At 46.3% G+C, this 13,252-nt stretch overlaps 1 protein-coding gene and 1 long non-coding RNA gene across 3 annotated transcripts in view; one reads left to right on the top strand and one right to left on the bottom strand.

Moving 5' to 3' along the window:
- immp2l (inner mitochondrial membrane peptidase subunit 2) overlaps positions 1–13,252 on the top strand; it is a 117,746-nt gene that overhangs the window by 5,188 nt on the left and 99,306 nt on the right. For both annotated transcript variants that reach the window (XM_061037108.1, XM_061037109.1), the window contains exons 2-3: positions 7,033–7,167; positions 12,517–12,620. In XM_061037108.1, coding sequence (XP_060893091.1) covers positions 7,036–7,167; positions 12,517–12,620 — 236 coding nt within the window. In that variant the 5' untranslated portion in view covers positions 7,033–7,035. The remainder of the gene's footprint in view (positions 1–7,032; positions 7,168–12,516; positions 12,621–13,252) is intronic.
- LOC132973575 (uncharacterized) overlaps positions 1–13,252 on the bottom strand; it is a 285,267-nt gene that overhangs the window by 242,799 nt on the left and 29,216 nt on the right. The gene's annotated exons all lie outside the window — the stretch shown is intronic.

Raw genomic sequence — 13,252 nt, 5'->3', positions numbered from 1 at the left:
TCTGTTTGATTTCTGAGCTGTCAAGTGGCTTTCAGCTCGTATTCGTGTCCCAGAGTGACAGATTGAGCTAACGACTTCTTCACCCAAGGCACAAACTGCCCATTACTCCTCCAAGGTAAGCAGAAACTAGGATTTTTGTTATGCTTTTCTCAGCTGCAGTGGCCTAAAAAAAACCCTCGTCTGATGTTCTGCATGAGAGACAAATCCCATTTGTGTCCGTGGCAGAGGGCCCGATCCTCCCGGCTTACAGTCAACACTGACACCCGTCCATGAATCACCTTAGTTTAGGTTGAGCGAGTGAGCTCGGTTGTGGCCATCATGCACGCTGAGGTTTGGCGGTCTGGAGAAGAATAAATATTTGGTGATGATGTTAAAGATGTTATCTGGAGTTTGTCCCATTTCAAAAAAAAGTACCAAAAGCAAAGTCAGATCAAATGTCTCGCTAACAGAGAGGAGGAGAGAGGACATCATCAGGAGGTATTACTGAAATCTGTTCATGTTTCCTACAAGGTGAATCCGGATCCTTTCAGGGACCTAGGAAATGTTCAGACTGGGAAAGAATAACGGCGCGGTTTGGACCTCAGATGTTACAAAACATTTGACAGAACCAATCAAACACGTTTAAAAAAAATAAAGTGCTTCATAGATTTTTATGAAGACACAGAAACAGCGAGGACAGAAGGTCCATTTCAGTGACCGGCTCTCGCTCTTATCGAGGCAACTGGAGGTGAAACGTGGGTCGCTCTCAGACTTTGACATTTACTGAACATCCTGCAGCTCTGGCCTTTTGTTCTCCTGGCAACGTTCTACTGCTCCTCCACTTTAAAAACTATTTTACTTTAAGGCCTCTCTCTGCTTTTTGCTTGTTGTTTTCCAGCTTTAGGCTCATTGGAAACGTTTGGCATTTGTCATTTTAGGCAGACGCTCCATCACAGATTTGAGAAGAGTGTGTCCCCTCCATCAGCAGCACTTCAGCCTGGTGTTTGTAATCCTGTCCACCTACAGGGACAGTTAAAGGAGCAATATGTAACTCTGACACCTAGTGTTTAAAATGGGTACTGCAATTTCTAAACATTGTAGAGAGCTGTCTCCCCCCCCTCCTCTCTAGAGTCGATGCTCACGCAGGTCACCATGTGGTGGACACTGAAGCTTCAGTGTTTAGCCAGCTCTGCATCGGTCTGTAAACCTTTCTGTGTTCTAACCTCTCTCCATTTTTCAAAAACATCTCCAATATTGATCCTAGTTTGAGCACGTTTCTGCTCGTGGAGCTTATTAGAAACATGCAGAGGCTTTTTAGGTCGGGTACAATCACTTCTATCTGAACCAGTTCTCTTGCCCGCTTCCATCGCTGCAACACCTGTTGGTTTGACCTGAAAACTGCTCTCATATCTGGCAAACAGAGGGGCGTCCAAAACGGCCGTGTGGGGGTGCCTTAAAACCGCCTACCTTCTCTGGTCCAAACAAATCCAGAGCATTCAGGACCAGAATCTAAAGTTAGAAGGAGGACATACTGACTGCTGCATTGTTGTTTCACAGGAGGCTTCATCTCCGGCCTCTCTCTCTCTCTCTGGTTCTTTGTGTTTGGTGTCAGGTTGTGATCGTACTGCTTCACTAAGAGCGTCCGGCCCCTCTGTGCCTTTGTTTATGACGCGGTGACAAATGCACTCGAGCACATTAAAGTGAGCTCCGCCGGGGGAAACGGTCTTTATCAAGTCTGCAGAAAAGACATTAATACTGTGGACATGGTGACAGACGAGTTAATGCAGCACGTCTCTATTCCACATTGTTATTCACGCCGGCGCCCAATAAGGAGAATCAGCTGTGTAACAAGGCGAGCGATGAAGCAGACAGGTTATCATAAACAAACACTTATTGGGAGTTATTAGAGTGCGGCAGAGCTCTTGCTTTTATATCAGCACATAAAGAGCAGACTGAGTGAGAGAGCAGCGTCCGTGTCGCCTCAGGATGACGAGGCCTCTTTATGTCGGAGAGCAGCTCCTCACAGATCCGTCACGGGTTCCACAAACCCAATTCCGGTAACCGCTTCCACTTTATTCAGATGAGCCCAATACAGAGGAGGGTATAAATATCAGATTCAGCGAGCGCAGAGCCCCCGGAGCAGACCTCAGGTCAGCAAATCACCCACCATCAAGCCCAGACTTGTGCTGTGTTTTTCCTCCGATCGCTACAATTGAATTTCTGGCTCTGCGCGCTGGCCTCCATCTCGGCCGCTGACTAATGTTGGCGATCCAAAGCTTTTCCAGAGCGATAAATCCACAGGGGAAGGACGCAGCCAGGCAGCAGGGACGCTGATTACAGGCCGCCGCTGTGAGATTTCCCCTCCAACCAGTTCTACTTCTGCCTGGGCAGCAGTTCCGCGCTGTGCAGGGGGGAGCCAATAAAAGACTTGGCCTACAAATAAGTTTGGACGGAGACCCGGGAGAGTGAGAGCTGTGGACCTGAGGAAGAGGGGGGTCAGGCACCGCTGTGTTTTACTAACAGCCTGACAGGCAGCTGCTAATTAAGGTTTTAATTAAGGTGCAGTTTCACACAAGAGCAGCGGCGTTCTACTTAAACCATCTTATTTTATATTCATGTAGACGAATACGCTGAGTCAGCAGGTTTTTTAATCTTAGGTACATGAAGACATGCCCAAGTAAATAAAATCTAAATTACATTTTCTATCAATCAAGACGCCAACTTTATCTCATTATGCACGCACACACACACACACACACACACACACACAAATGTCCAATGCCTTTTTAAAAGGTATTTTTTTGGCCATTTTTGCCTTCATTGGATCGGACAGGAAATAGGAGGATAGCGCGGGGGACAACATGCAGCAAAGGACCGAGGTCGGATTCTAACCCACGGCTGCTGCCACGAAGACTACAGCCTCTGTACATGGGGCACATGTCATGACCGCTAGGCCATCCGGCGCCCCATCCAATGCCTTTTTGTTCCCAGATCATCAAATTCAAATGTCACCGTTCAGAGTCTGTTTAGCGTCTTTTTTAAGGTGTTTGTTTAAAACATTTCTAACCGAGGATGATTTTCATGGTTGCTGTTGAGCGACGTCAGACGTTCACATTTCCATTTAAAGGAGCACTTCAGCTGCTGTTTCCAAGGTCGTTTTCAAAATGAATTTCTAAAGACACACAGACGAGAGTCCTTTGAGTTTTCAGGAGAGAAACAAACAAACCTGAACCTCACCAAGAGCGTCTGAGGAGGATCCTGTGATAGAAGACAAAGTTTCCTGCTGACAAACGATAGTCTCCAGTGACCATCTCTACGTTCTGAAGAACACCAGGACCCTCCGTTAATCCGCCCTTCATCATGTATGACTTGATCACATACGAGGACATTTCACTCGACATTTCTGTGAAACACTTGGAGCTTAAGTCTATTTTTCACAGCAGGTTTGGTGATCGGACACTGAAACGCATCACGCCGAGCCCGTTCTCCCCCCGCTGGAGTTTTTCATCCGCTCGCTCCAGGAAGCCCAGACAGGCGTGAAATGGCCGAGCAGCTGGCAGCGGCAGCAGCAGCCACGCACCACTGCCTCCGGCGCACAGCTATCAGCCTCGTGTGGACGTCCAGCCGCCGCACTCTGGAGGTCTGCTACAGCTATTACCTCCACATCACAGGACTTCAGAACATCATCAACAGCAAAGTGTACTCCCTCCACGACCGACCCGTCTGCAGCCGGAGGAGCCACCTCGCTGCAGAGAGGCTCGGTTTAAGACGACGATCATGTGTCAGCTGTGGTGTTCACTTAATGACTGAGTAAAGGAACATTTTAGTGTTTAGGAGGAGGTAAACAGTTTCTATCTGCTGTCATCTCTTCAACTCTGTGAAAGTTCTGTATTTAGTTCTGGCTGCTGGCACACCCTGGAGACGGACCGCGGCGCTCGCTGTGGAAACACAATCATTGACAGGGAGTGAACGGCGGCATAGTGAGCGGAGTATGAGGAAACTGGGGGTCATACTAAAGTAAAGCTGCTCCATCATCCCTTCTGGGCCTCCATACGTGTGTGTGTGTTGGTGGGGACTGTGCCTGCAGAGACACTGTCCTCTGACTGGATAGACGACCGCCGCGTTTTGGGTACCTGAAGACGCAAACTTTTGAAAAACGGGTTCCAGGGTGCACACTTTAGAAACAGCACCGTCTCTGTCTTTTTTTTATTTTGTCTCAGCAGTACATACGGCAGCTTTCAGTAACAGCTCACGCTTCCTCATGCAGCTTGAGATGTCTTTGAGGTGACCACCTGTGTTTCCACGGCAACGATAAACATCATGGCCGCCATGAAAGACATTCATTAACATGAATAAATAAATAAAGGATAATGATTAAATAAATCACAGTGGTTCAGTCTCTTACAGTGAAGAAGGTGTTGTTTAAGTTATAGACACACACACACACACACACACACACACACAGAAACAATCACACACACACACACACACACAGAAACAATCACACAGACACACACAAACTCACACACACACAGAAACACACATACAATCACACACACACAAACCGCAGAGAGTTCCCAGCCTCACTGAACGTTACGTCTTATTAAACACGGCGATCTGCCTCCGCCGGGCGTTGTAAGACATCAGCTCCCACCGTGTGCTGCGGGGAGGAAACTCCGGCGCCGGAGCAGAAAATCTATTCTAGCATAACAATCCGTCCTGACATGAACATATTGCCATTACACTTCATACCGCCGCTGCGTGACTCCCCCCTCTCAGAGAACAAGTGTATCATCAGAGGAGCTTCAAGGTTTCGCTCAGTCCCTGCAGCGCTCGCTCTCACTTCCTGGAGTTTCCTGTTTAAATCCTGACTCTGACTCAGCAGGTCTCACATCAAAGTCTGGGTGAAATGAAGAATCCTTCTCACCTTGTTAGCTCAGTGTCCACATCATCATGTTCTGCTTTCAGCAGCAGGGCGCCCTCACACTACATCACACGCCATGTTCTTCCTCTAGTTTTAATCTGAAATGAGTGTGAGCAGAGCGAGCCGTCTCCAGAACTTCAGAGCGACAGGAGGGTTTCTCACAGTTCAGTTCTGACAGCAGCATGAAGACCAGGAAGTAATGATCTACTTCATCATTTAGTTCACTGATTCATGACGTTAGATCTGAGCGTGTTTAACCCTAAAGAGCAGCTTTCAAAGTCAATCTAAAAGAACAATAATTCTCAACAGGGAGGATGGCGTCTCTCTCGTGTCCACAGAGCACCCCGCTCGCCTGTTTTCAGCACTATGTAACTTTGGCAGCGGGCTGAGGTCATCTGGTGAGAAGTGCGTACGTCTTTACGGCGCTAGTTCACACAGCAGCCCTCAGCTACAAAGCAGCCAGTTAGCCTGTCTCTGTACTGTTTGATATGACGGCAGAGAGAGAGAGAGAGAGAGAGAGAGAGAGAAGCAGTGTTCATCCCTGCAGATATTATTCAGAACACATTGAGACCTGTATCCTGTACAGCATGTATCGTTAGCGCTGTCATCGTTGTCTCGTGTTTAGCAGCTTCACCGGCTGCAGGAAGTCGTCTAACCCGAGTTCTGTCTCGGGTTTGATACAAAGAAATCAATAAATCCATCTGACGCCAAAGAGTCGTCTCTTTCCTCGTCCATCTTCAAGTTAGCTTCATAAGTTTGAAACCTCACAAACTGATCTGAACGAGCATGCAGTAAATTAACCTCTCCAATGTAGCCATTTAGCTACGGCCTATAGTCGTCATGGTAACAGTTAATTCACAAACGCATACTCCACCTGCTAACAGTTAGCATGCAACGGGCTGAAGACAAAACCAGAATCAGATTTGATCTAAATCCGGTAATATTACTGAACCTTGGAAGTCGACGTCGTTCTTTGACTTCTCCGCCCTCTGACTGTCAACAAATGCACGTCGTCTAAGAGGAGGAGGCGTATCTGGACCACGTGTGTTTTAAGACGGTGCAGTTGCACTCGGAGATCTTTGGGGGGCGCCAAATTACACCGAGCCAAATTCATGCATACTGTTGCTTCAGAGAACGCCCATTTACTCGTAACAGTTTTATCAGTGATGACTCCTGGCCTTCTTTGTGTTTAAACGTCTTTTACGTCCGTGGCTCAGTGGTAGAGTCGTCGCCTCTCAACCGGAAGGTCCATGGTTCGATCCCCAGCTCTAAAACATGTCCGATATGTCCTTGGGTACAATGCAGGGTTAAGACACTTAACCCTGCATTGCTCCCGCTGCTTCGGTAGGCGGTGTATGACTGGATTAGTGTTGTACTTACTCTCTGATGTACGTCGCTTTGAATAAAAGCGTCTGCTAAGTGAATTGTAGAATATAAACTTGTGAGAATGGAAAAAGTGTGACGCTCTCCTTGTGGATGTACAAACCGACTCCGACGAACTCATCATCACACACAGGAAAATAGTGGTTGTTATAACGAGGAGATAACGAGATGAATATGCTGAGATCGACCTAAATGTGCTCATTATGTCGGTGAAACAAAATTATTAATAAAGTAGACGAGGCGAAACATTAAACGATGTTTCTTCGTGCAATACTTCACCAAAAATCATCATTATCAAACATGAAAGCTCTCATTTTAATTATTTTAGTTTTTGTGGACATTGGCGCCCCCTGTGGACAAAGTATGTAGTGTGGAGCTCTGGTAATCTGGAATTGGTGATCCAGTTTTTCTTGGAGCAGCCAAGAGGAAAGTGATCTGTGTGTGTATTTCTTTGTAATACTGTGATGTGGTGTTCTCTGTATAATCCGACCTGAGTGTGTTTCAGTGCTTGCTCTTCCTCTTAACACCTGCTCACTCTCTTATTGTCCTCTTCTCCCCCCTGTGTTTGCTCAGACCTCCCTCTCTTTTCCGTGCAGGTTTCTGTTTCTCTCATGCCGCTGCATCGACCCGCTCTGCCCTCGGAGATCGATAAAGTTTAATCCATCGTAGTCTAATCCAACCTGAGCGACGTCTGCCTCCCTCTGTGTCCTCACGGTTCTGATGCTCTCCTTCTGTTTGTGCTCCAGGTGATGGCTCGGCAGGCGTCAAAGGGGCGGTACCTGCGGGCGTTCGTCAGCGGCTTCTTTGTCGCTGTTCCCGTCACGGTCACTGTCCTGGATCGATTCGCCTACGTGGCACGAGTGGAGGGAGCGTCCATGCAGGTGAGACGTTACAAACAGAGTCAACAATCAGCGGAGGGAGAGAGAAATCCTCCAGCTGTCCGTCTTCAGAGACGTCCCCGGGGTGCACAGCGGAGCGGGCTGCAGAGGCTAGATTCTGTTTTCAAAACACGCTGAGTCCTCACAACGGGGAAGTCCAGTGTAAGAAACGCCAAAAAGAAGGTGGAACTATTTTTCCCGTTTGGGTCCATGAGTCATCCGTCATCGTAAATGAACGAGGTCTGAGGCCTTTTAAACCTCTGCACACGGGGAGCTGGTGGCGCAGGGATTAGTGCGCGTGCCCCATGTTTGGAGGCTGTAGTCCTCTAAAGCGGGCGGCCCGGGTTCGAGTCCAGCCTGTGGCTCCTTTCCCTCATGTCGTTCCCTGCTCTCTCTCTCTCTCTCTCTCCCTCTGTCCACTGTCCTATCCCGCCATTGAAGGCCCAAAAAGCCCAAAAATAAATCTTTAAACCTCTGCACACAAAGTAAACATTTCCTCATCTCAGGTGTCTGTCTCTCTGGAAAAGCTTCAACTCCACATGCACCCCATCCACAACCTCTTTTATCCTCATCCAAGCAGTAAACAACCCGAGCCATTCTCATTTCCAAAGCCAGCTGTAAAAAAGAAGGAGAGAAAAAAAAAAAAAAACACATAACAGAAAACAAGTGCCTGTTGGGTTTTGACCGAGATGGTTTCCTGTCGTGCGGCTTATTATCCTCGACGCGTTCTGCATTATGCATAAAACAATCTGCTCTCTATTTTTAATGAGCATGAATATTAAAACGTGCTCTTTGGTTCATGTTGTGTATTCATGTCGCTGTTCATGTCGGGTCAGGAAGCCGACCGCGATGAAAAGCTCCTCAAAAGTTCGAGGCTCTGATCAAATGTCTTCAAATCAGTAATTAAACGGTTGGACACTGGTCGACTAAACGAGCTGTTTACGCTCCTGCAGCCTGACATGCGAGAGGCGGTGTCTCCTGGCTTCACCGTGGTTAAACTTTTATTCCGGTGTACGAGGAGCCTTGATCCCCTGCGAGTGAGTCTGTCTGCAACAAATCACTTTGTACAAGAGTCACGTCCGCAGCGAGGAAGAATGACATGACACAAGTCAAATCCAGGCTCTGTATTTTCTGTCTGACTGAGCCGTGTCTTCCTCATGTTAAAAGTTAAAGACACGATGATCCGGCGGGAGCAAAGTGTGGAGGCTGCTCCTCGTCAACATATCCCCATCGCTCTCTGATATTCAGAACATGAGGTGAAAACATCGTTTGATTCTGATTTACTGTCTGAAGTCTTCATGATGAAAACAACAAAGAAAAGCTCCAGACGCATTATGGAGATGTTGTACAGCTTAAAGTAATATGATGCAACTATTTTACCTTTAAACAAATCAATATTTAAAGTCAGTGGTAGATGGTCAGTAGAGGGCGCTAAGGCGTCTCCTAACTATTCCAATAAAGACCAATAAGATACGCTTCCCCGAAACTTAAATGAAATTGTGCTCAGTTTGGCTGTTTCTTTTTTGTTTGTTTTTTTAAGATTTATTTTTGGGCTTTTTGTGCCTTTTAATGGAGAGATAGGACAGTTGATGGAGAACGAGCGGGGAAGGACACGCGGGAAAGGAGCCAAAGGTGGGATTTGAACCTGGGTTAGGACGCACACTAACCATTGCCCCACCAGCGCCCCAAGTTTGGCTGTTTTTTTAAATATTTTTTTTTAACTTAACTCCGTTTAACTGACCAGGAAATGATTCAGTAGGAACATTTTATCGTGTCAATAACGCGAAAACTGTCACCAATCGAGGCGGCGGTAGACCAGCAACTCCCATGTCGTGCACACATGAGTGCTCACATGAAGCGTTTGTGCACTGAGGAGAAAAGTGCTGCACGTCCGTCCGGTCTCCATGACAACGGTCTGTTGACAACGGCCGCTGTATGACCGACACTGCTCCGTTACTTTTTACTGCATGTTTTATATTTGAGATCGCTTTTTTCCCGATCAGACACGGAGCGAGGAGGATGTGAGTACAAGACCTGACGTGTAGGAGACAAAAACTACAGGGAATATCAAACATTTGGAAAAGAGCGCCAGTGATGTCAACAGCGCCTTTCAGAAAAGTTGAAAGATTGTGCAGCGCTCAGAAAAAGGACACTGGGCGCTGCGCTTTTTTTTTTTTTTTTTTTGTCTCAATCAGATTTTGATTCAGACAACTTTATGAATCCCAGAAGGGCAATTCAGTTTCACAGCCGACCGAGCCAGCCGCCTGCTGCTGCGAACACTCTCTACTCATTGGAAACAATTGGAAAAAGACGATGGCGCTCAGAGAGACACGCTAGATGGTCATGGGGTCTTAAATGAATGTTTTTATGTCTGAAGTCTGGTGGCTTTAAAGCGAGTGATGTGACCGCTTGTTCAGAAACAGAATCCTCCACATCGCTCAGCGTGTCCTCAGATGTTCGGTCCGTCTGTGCTGAATGACCTTGAGGTCAACTAGGTCGACCACGCTGCAGCAGCAGAAAAGACTTCCTTTTGGATTAATGGTGCAAATTCTAAAAAGCACTGGTGCATACGTGTTCTGCTTTTGTGTGTTATTGACTTTTAATCGTTTATGTATTTGCAGCTTCTTGTGAAGCCTAAAGGTCATCCATGACTGACAGGTTGTGCGTTTGTAGTCGTGTTTTTCTCGCCTTTTTTTTTGTTTGCAGAAGTCAGGTTAATGTTTAGCAGGTTCATCACAGCAGCAAGAGAACAGAAACACAGAAAGCTGTACTGTGTGTGTGTGTGTGTGTGTGTGTGTGTGTGTGTGTGTGTGTGTGTGTGTGTGTGCGCTCACTTTTTTTTGCAGTGCTTGGGAAGTTGTCATGGAAACAGTGTTCTCTAAGCTCCTGATGGTGATGAATATGTACCACTGAGTTTTTGATTTGTGTCAGACAAAGAATCGAGCATCGAGCTCATCATCATCTCCTCAGAGTTTCATACATTTTAATCGATCATTTCTACTTTGATTAATTTTTATAATTTCTCTAATAAGCCCCATTTACAATATATAACATGTGAATTTATTCATTTGACTTTTTTTTCATTGCTGCCTTGTCTTTCACATACCTGAAGCTACTGTTGGGTACTGCAGTCCAAGTTCTAAACATTGTAGAGAGCTGTCTCCCCCCCCCCTCCTCTCTGAGTCGATGCTCACACAGGTCACCATGTGGTGGACACTGAAGCTTCAGTGTTTATCCAGCTCTGCATCAGTCTGTAAACCTTTCTGTGTTCTAACCTCTCTCCATTTTCCAAAAGCATCTCCAATATTGATCCTAGTTTGAGCACGTTTCTGCTCGTGGAGCTTATTAGAAACATGCAGAGGTTTTTTAGGTCGGGTACAATCACTTCTATCTGAACCAGTTCTCTTGCCCGCTTCCATCGCTGCAACACCTGTTGGTTTGACCTGATAACTGCTCTCATATCTGGCAAACCGAGGGGAGTCCAAAACGGCCGTGTGGGGGGTTGCCTTAAAACCACCTACCATCTCTGGTCCAAACAAATCCAGAGCATTCAGGACCAGAATCTAAAGTTAGAAGGAGGACATACTGACTGCTGCATTGTTGTCAGAGAAGCCAGCACTTCAACATAGCATGTTTCCTTAATGTCTGATCATATAGTAAGATCACTTTATCATTTCACTCACTACACATCTCACTGATTGAACCTTTAAGTCGTATTATTTCAGATTACAGTCGTTATTCTCGACTTAAACTTTGTCTTCTTTAGTTCTCAAAGTTTTGCGAATGTTTGCATCATCTCTCTAGAAAACTAAATTAAAAATCTGACAATGTGCTGCTGCAGTCAAAGCATCGCCCTTTGAAAATGTCTTACAGATTTCAAGTCTCCGTGGCTGCAGCTTCAGAGACAATTCAGCATGAAATATAAAGAAATATGAGTGTGAGAGGAGCTGATGAAGTACCAGAGTGTATCAGATAAACTCACCGGCTGGCAGCTCTCACAGGGATGTTTATTTAAGTGCAGACACATTCCAGATTTTTTGTCAATTACCAAAGCAAGCGTGAAATGGTCTGAGCGCGTCCTGTTTAATGAAACTGTCGACGTGTCGCTGGCTTTGTCACCATCCTTCCTGAAAGTGACACAAAGTGAGACGTGAGAATAATGATTTTCATCGTTGTTGTTGTTTATAAGGAGAGGGGAGGGGGGGGGGTATCCAAGTCAAGCGTGTAGGATGGGCGGAGAGAGGGAGGGATGACATGCAGCAGAGGGTCGAGGTTGGATTTGAACCTACAGCCGCTGCACTGAGGACTAAAGTCTCCGTGCATGGGACATAACTGCCAGGCTGTCCAACGCACTGGGAGAAAGTTTGATCAAAGAGAACAGTTTAGCGCTGCTACTACCAAGCGGTCCAGTTAGTCCGGTCCATGAGGTAAACCCTGACCTTGCTTGCATTTCCACAGCCAACTGTACCCTCAGTTGGTAGGCGGAGTGTAAGCCAGACGGAGAAATTAGCGCCGGCTACATAATAGAGTAACATCATAGCAGCGTTTAGCCCGCCAATGAATTAATACAATAAATTTGTACTTTGCCTGTTATATTGCTGTCATTTATTTCTATTTTTGTCTTTTTCTGTTCCGACTTGGACTTTTTTTTTATAATTTAATTTGTGTGGATTTTAAATTCATGTTTGTATGAGTGGACCCCAGGAAGAGTAGTCGCTACTTAGGTAGTGGCTAATGGGGATCCAAATAAACAATAAACAATAAATTCAACGAAGAAGAAGAAGAAGAAGAAGGAAGCACAGCAAACAAAGGGCAACAAAGAAGGACATCCAGCTGTGGTTGTCACCTCAGGTTGTCCATGGGGCGGTGCTACGTGCTGACGTTAGTCGCAAAAAATCAAAGACAGTCTTGATTTTACTCTCTTGAAACTGACAGGGTATTGAAACATGGCACAGTCTGAATGGATGATCGTTTCGACCAATCAACAGACTGCATTGCGTCTAGGTCCACCCTTTGTGTTCTGACCCAACAGAATGGTGGCAAAAAAAGTAGGACGGTAGGGATAGGTTTTTTCGGTACCATTTCCAATCTTGGAAACTCAAGTAAATGCGTACCGAACTGAACCAAACTGAGCCGGGCCGCTTGGTGGAAACAGGGCTTTGGACTTCCATATTCACTCTTTGGTCCTGACGGTCTCCGCTGACCCGCTTCTTGTTCTGACAGCGACCATCTTCTATACAAACATTAAACTGACTTGATGCTGCTCACCATCTCAACTCTCTTTGTTTTTTACCTGGTCATAAAGGGTGTTTGTTTATATTTGTGTTTTTGTGTGTGTGTGTGTGTGCGCAGCCGTCCCTGAACCCAGATGGAGGGTCTGAGTGTGACGTCGTCCTACTGAACCGCTGGAGTGTGAGGAACTATCAGGTCCAACGAGGGGACATCGTCTCCGTCCTGTGAGTAACAAGTTTTATAAAAAAAAAACCTCCACAAACTTGTTTTCTCACCACGAAACATTCAACACATCCTCATGAAGCCACTGAATCATCTGAGGACTTCATGAGGACTTCAGAACTCAGGGGTGTCTTTCATTCAGGGATGTGTATGATTCTCAGTCGGTGCTTGTGGAGGATTGTAAAACAAACATAGTGAACATCTTGGATGGTACCTGCTCAGGTGAGTCTGTGTGGTTACGAGTTCGTCCCAGGCTGAATACATTTGTTGTTTTTTATTGTTGTCGTTACATAAGCGTTCACACATTCCTGCTACATATTCATTCTTTCATATGTCCCTCCTCTGACTCCATAGTTAGCAGCCTCTCTCTCTCTCTCTCTCTCTCTCTCTCGCTCATGTTTTGCTCCCGTGTTGTGGCTGAAGTGAAGACAGGTTTTTCTTCGTACGAGCGGTGCATCTTCGCACAGCTGGACGAGCACTCAGCATAGGGTGTCTCTAACGTCGACGTGATCACAGAAACTCTAACATTTAGATCCGTCCTGGTGGCATTATCACCCCACCCCCCTCCTCCCCTCCCCTCCCCTCCCCCCTCTGAGCCTGTTTGTCTTCACATCTTAACACCACCTGTTTACAT

This window comes from Labrus mixtus, chromosome 4 (assembly GCF_963584025.1).
Source record: "Labrus mixtus chromosome 4, fLabMix1.1, whole genome shotgun sequence".
In the NCBI taxonomy this organism is placed as follows: Eukaryota; Metazoa; Chordata; class Actinopteri; order Labriformes; family Labridae; genus Labrus; species Labrus mixtus.
This window is presented reverse-complemented; position numbering and strand designations above follow the sequence as displayed.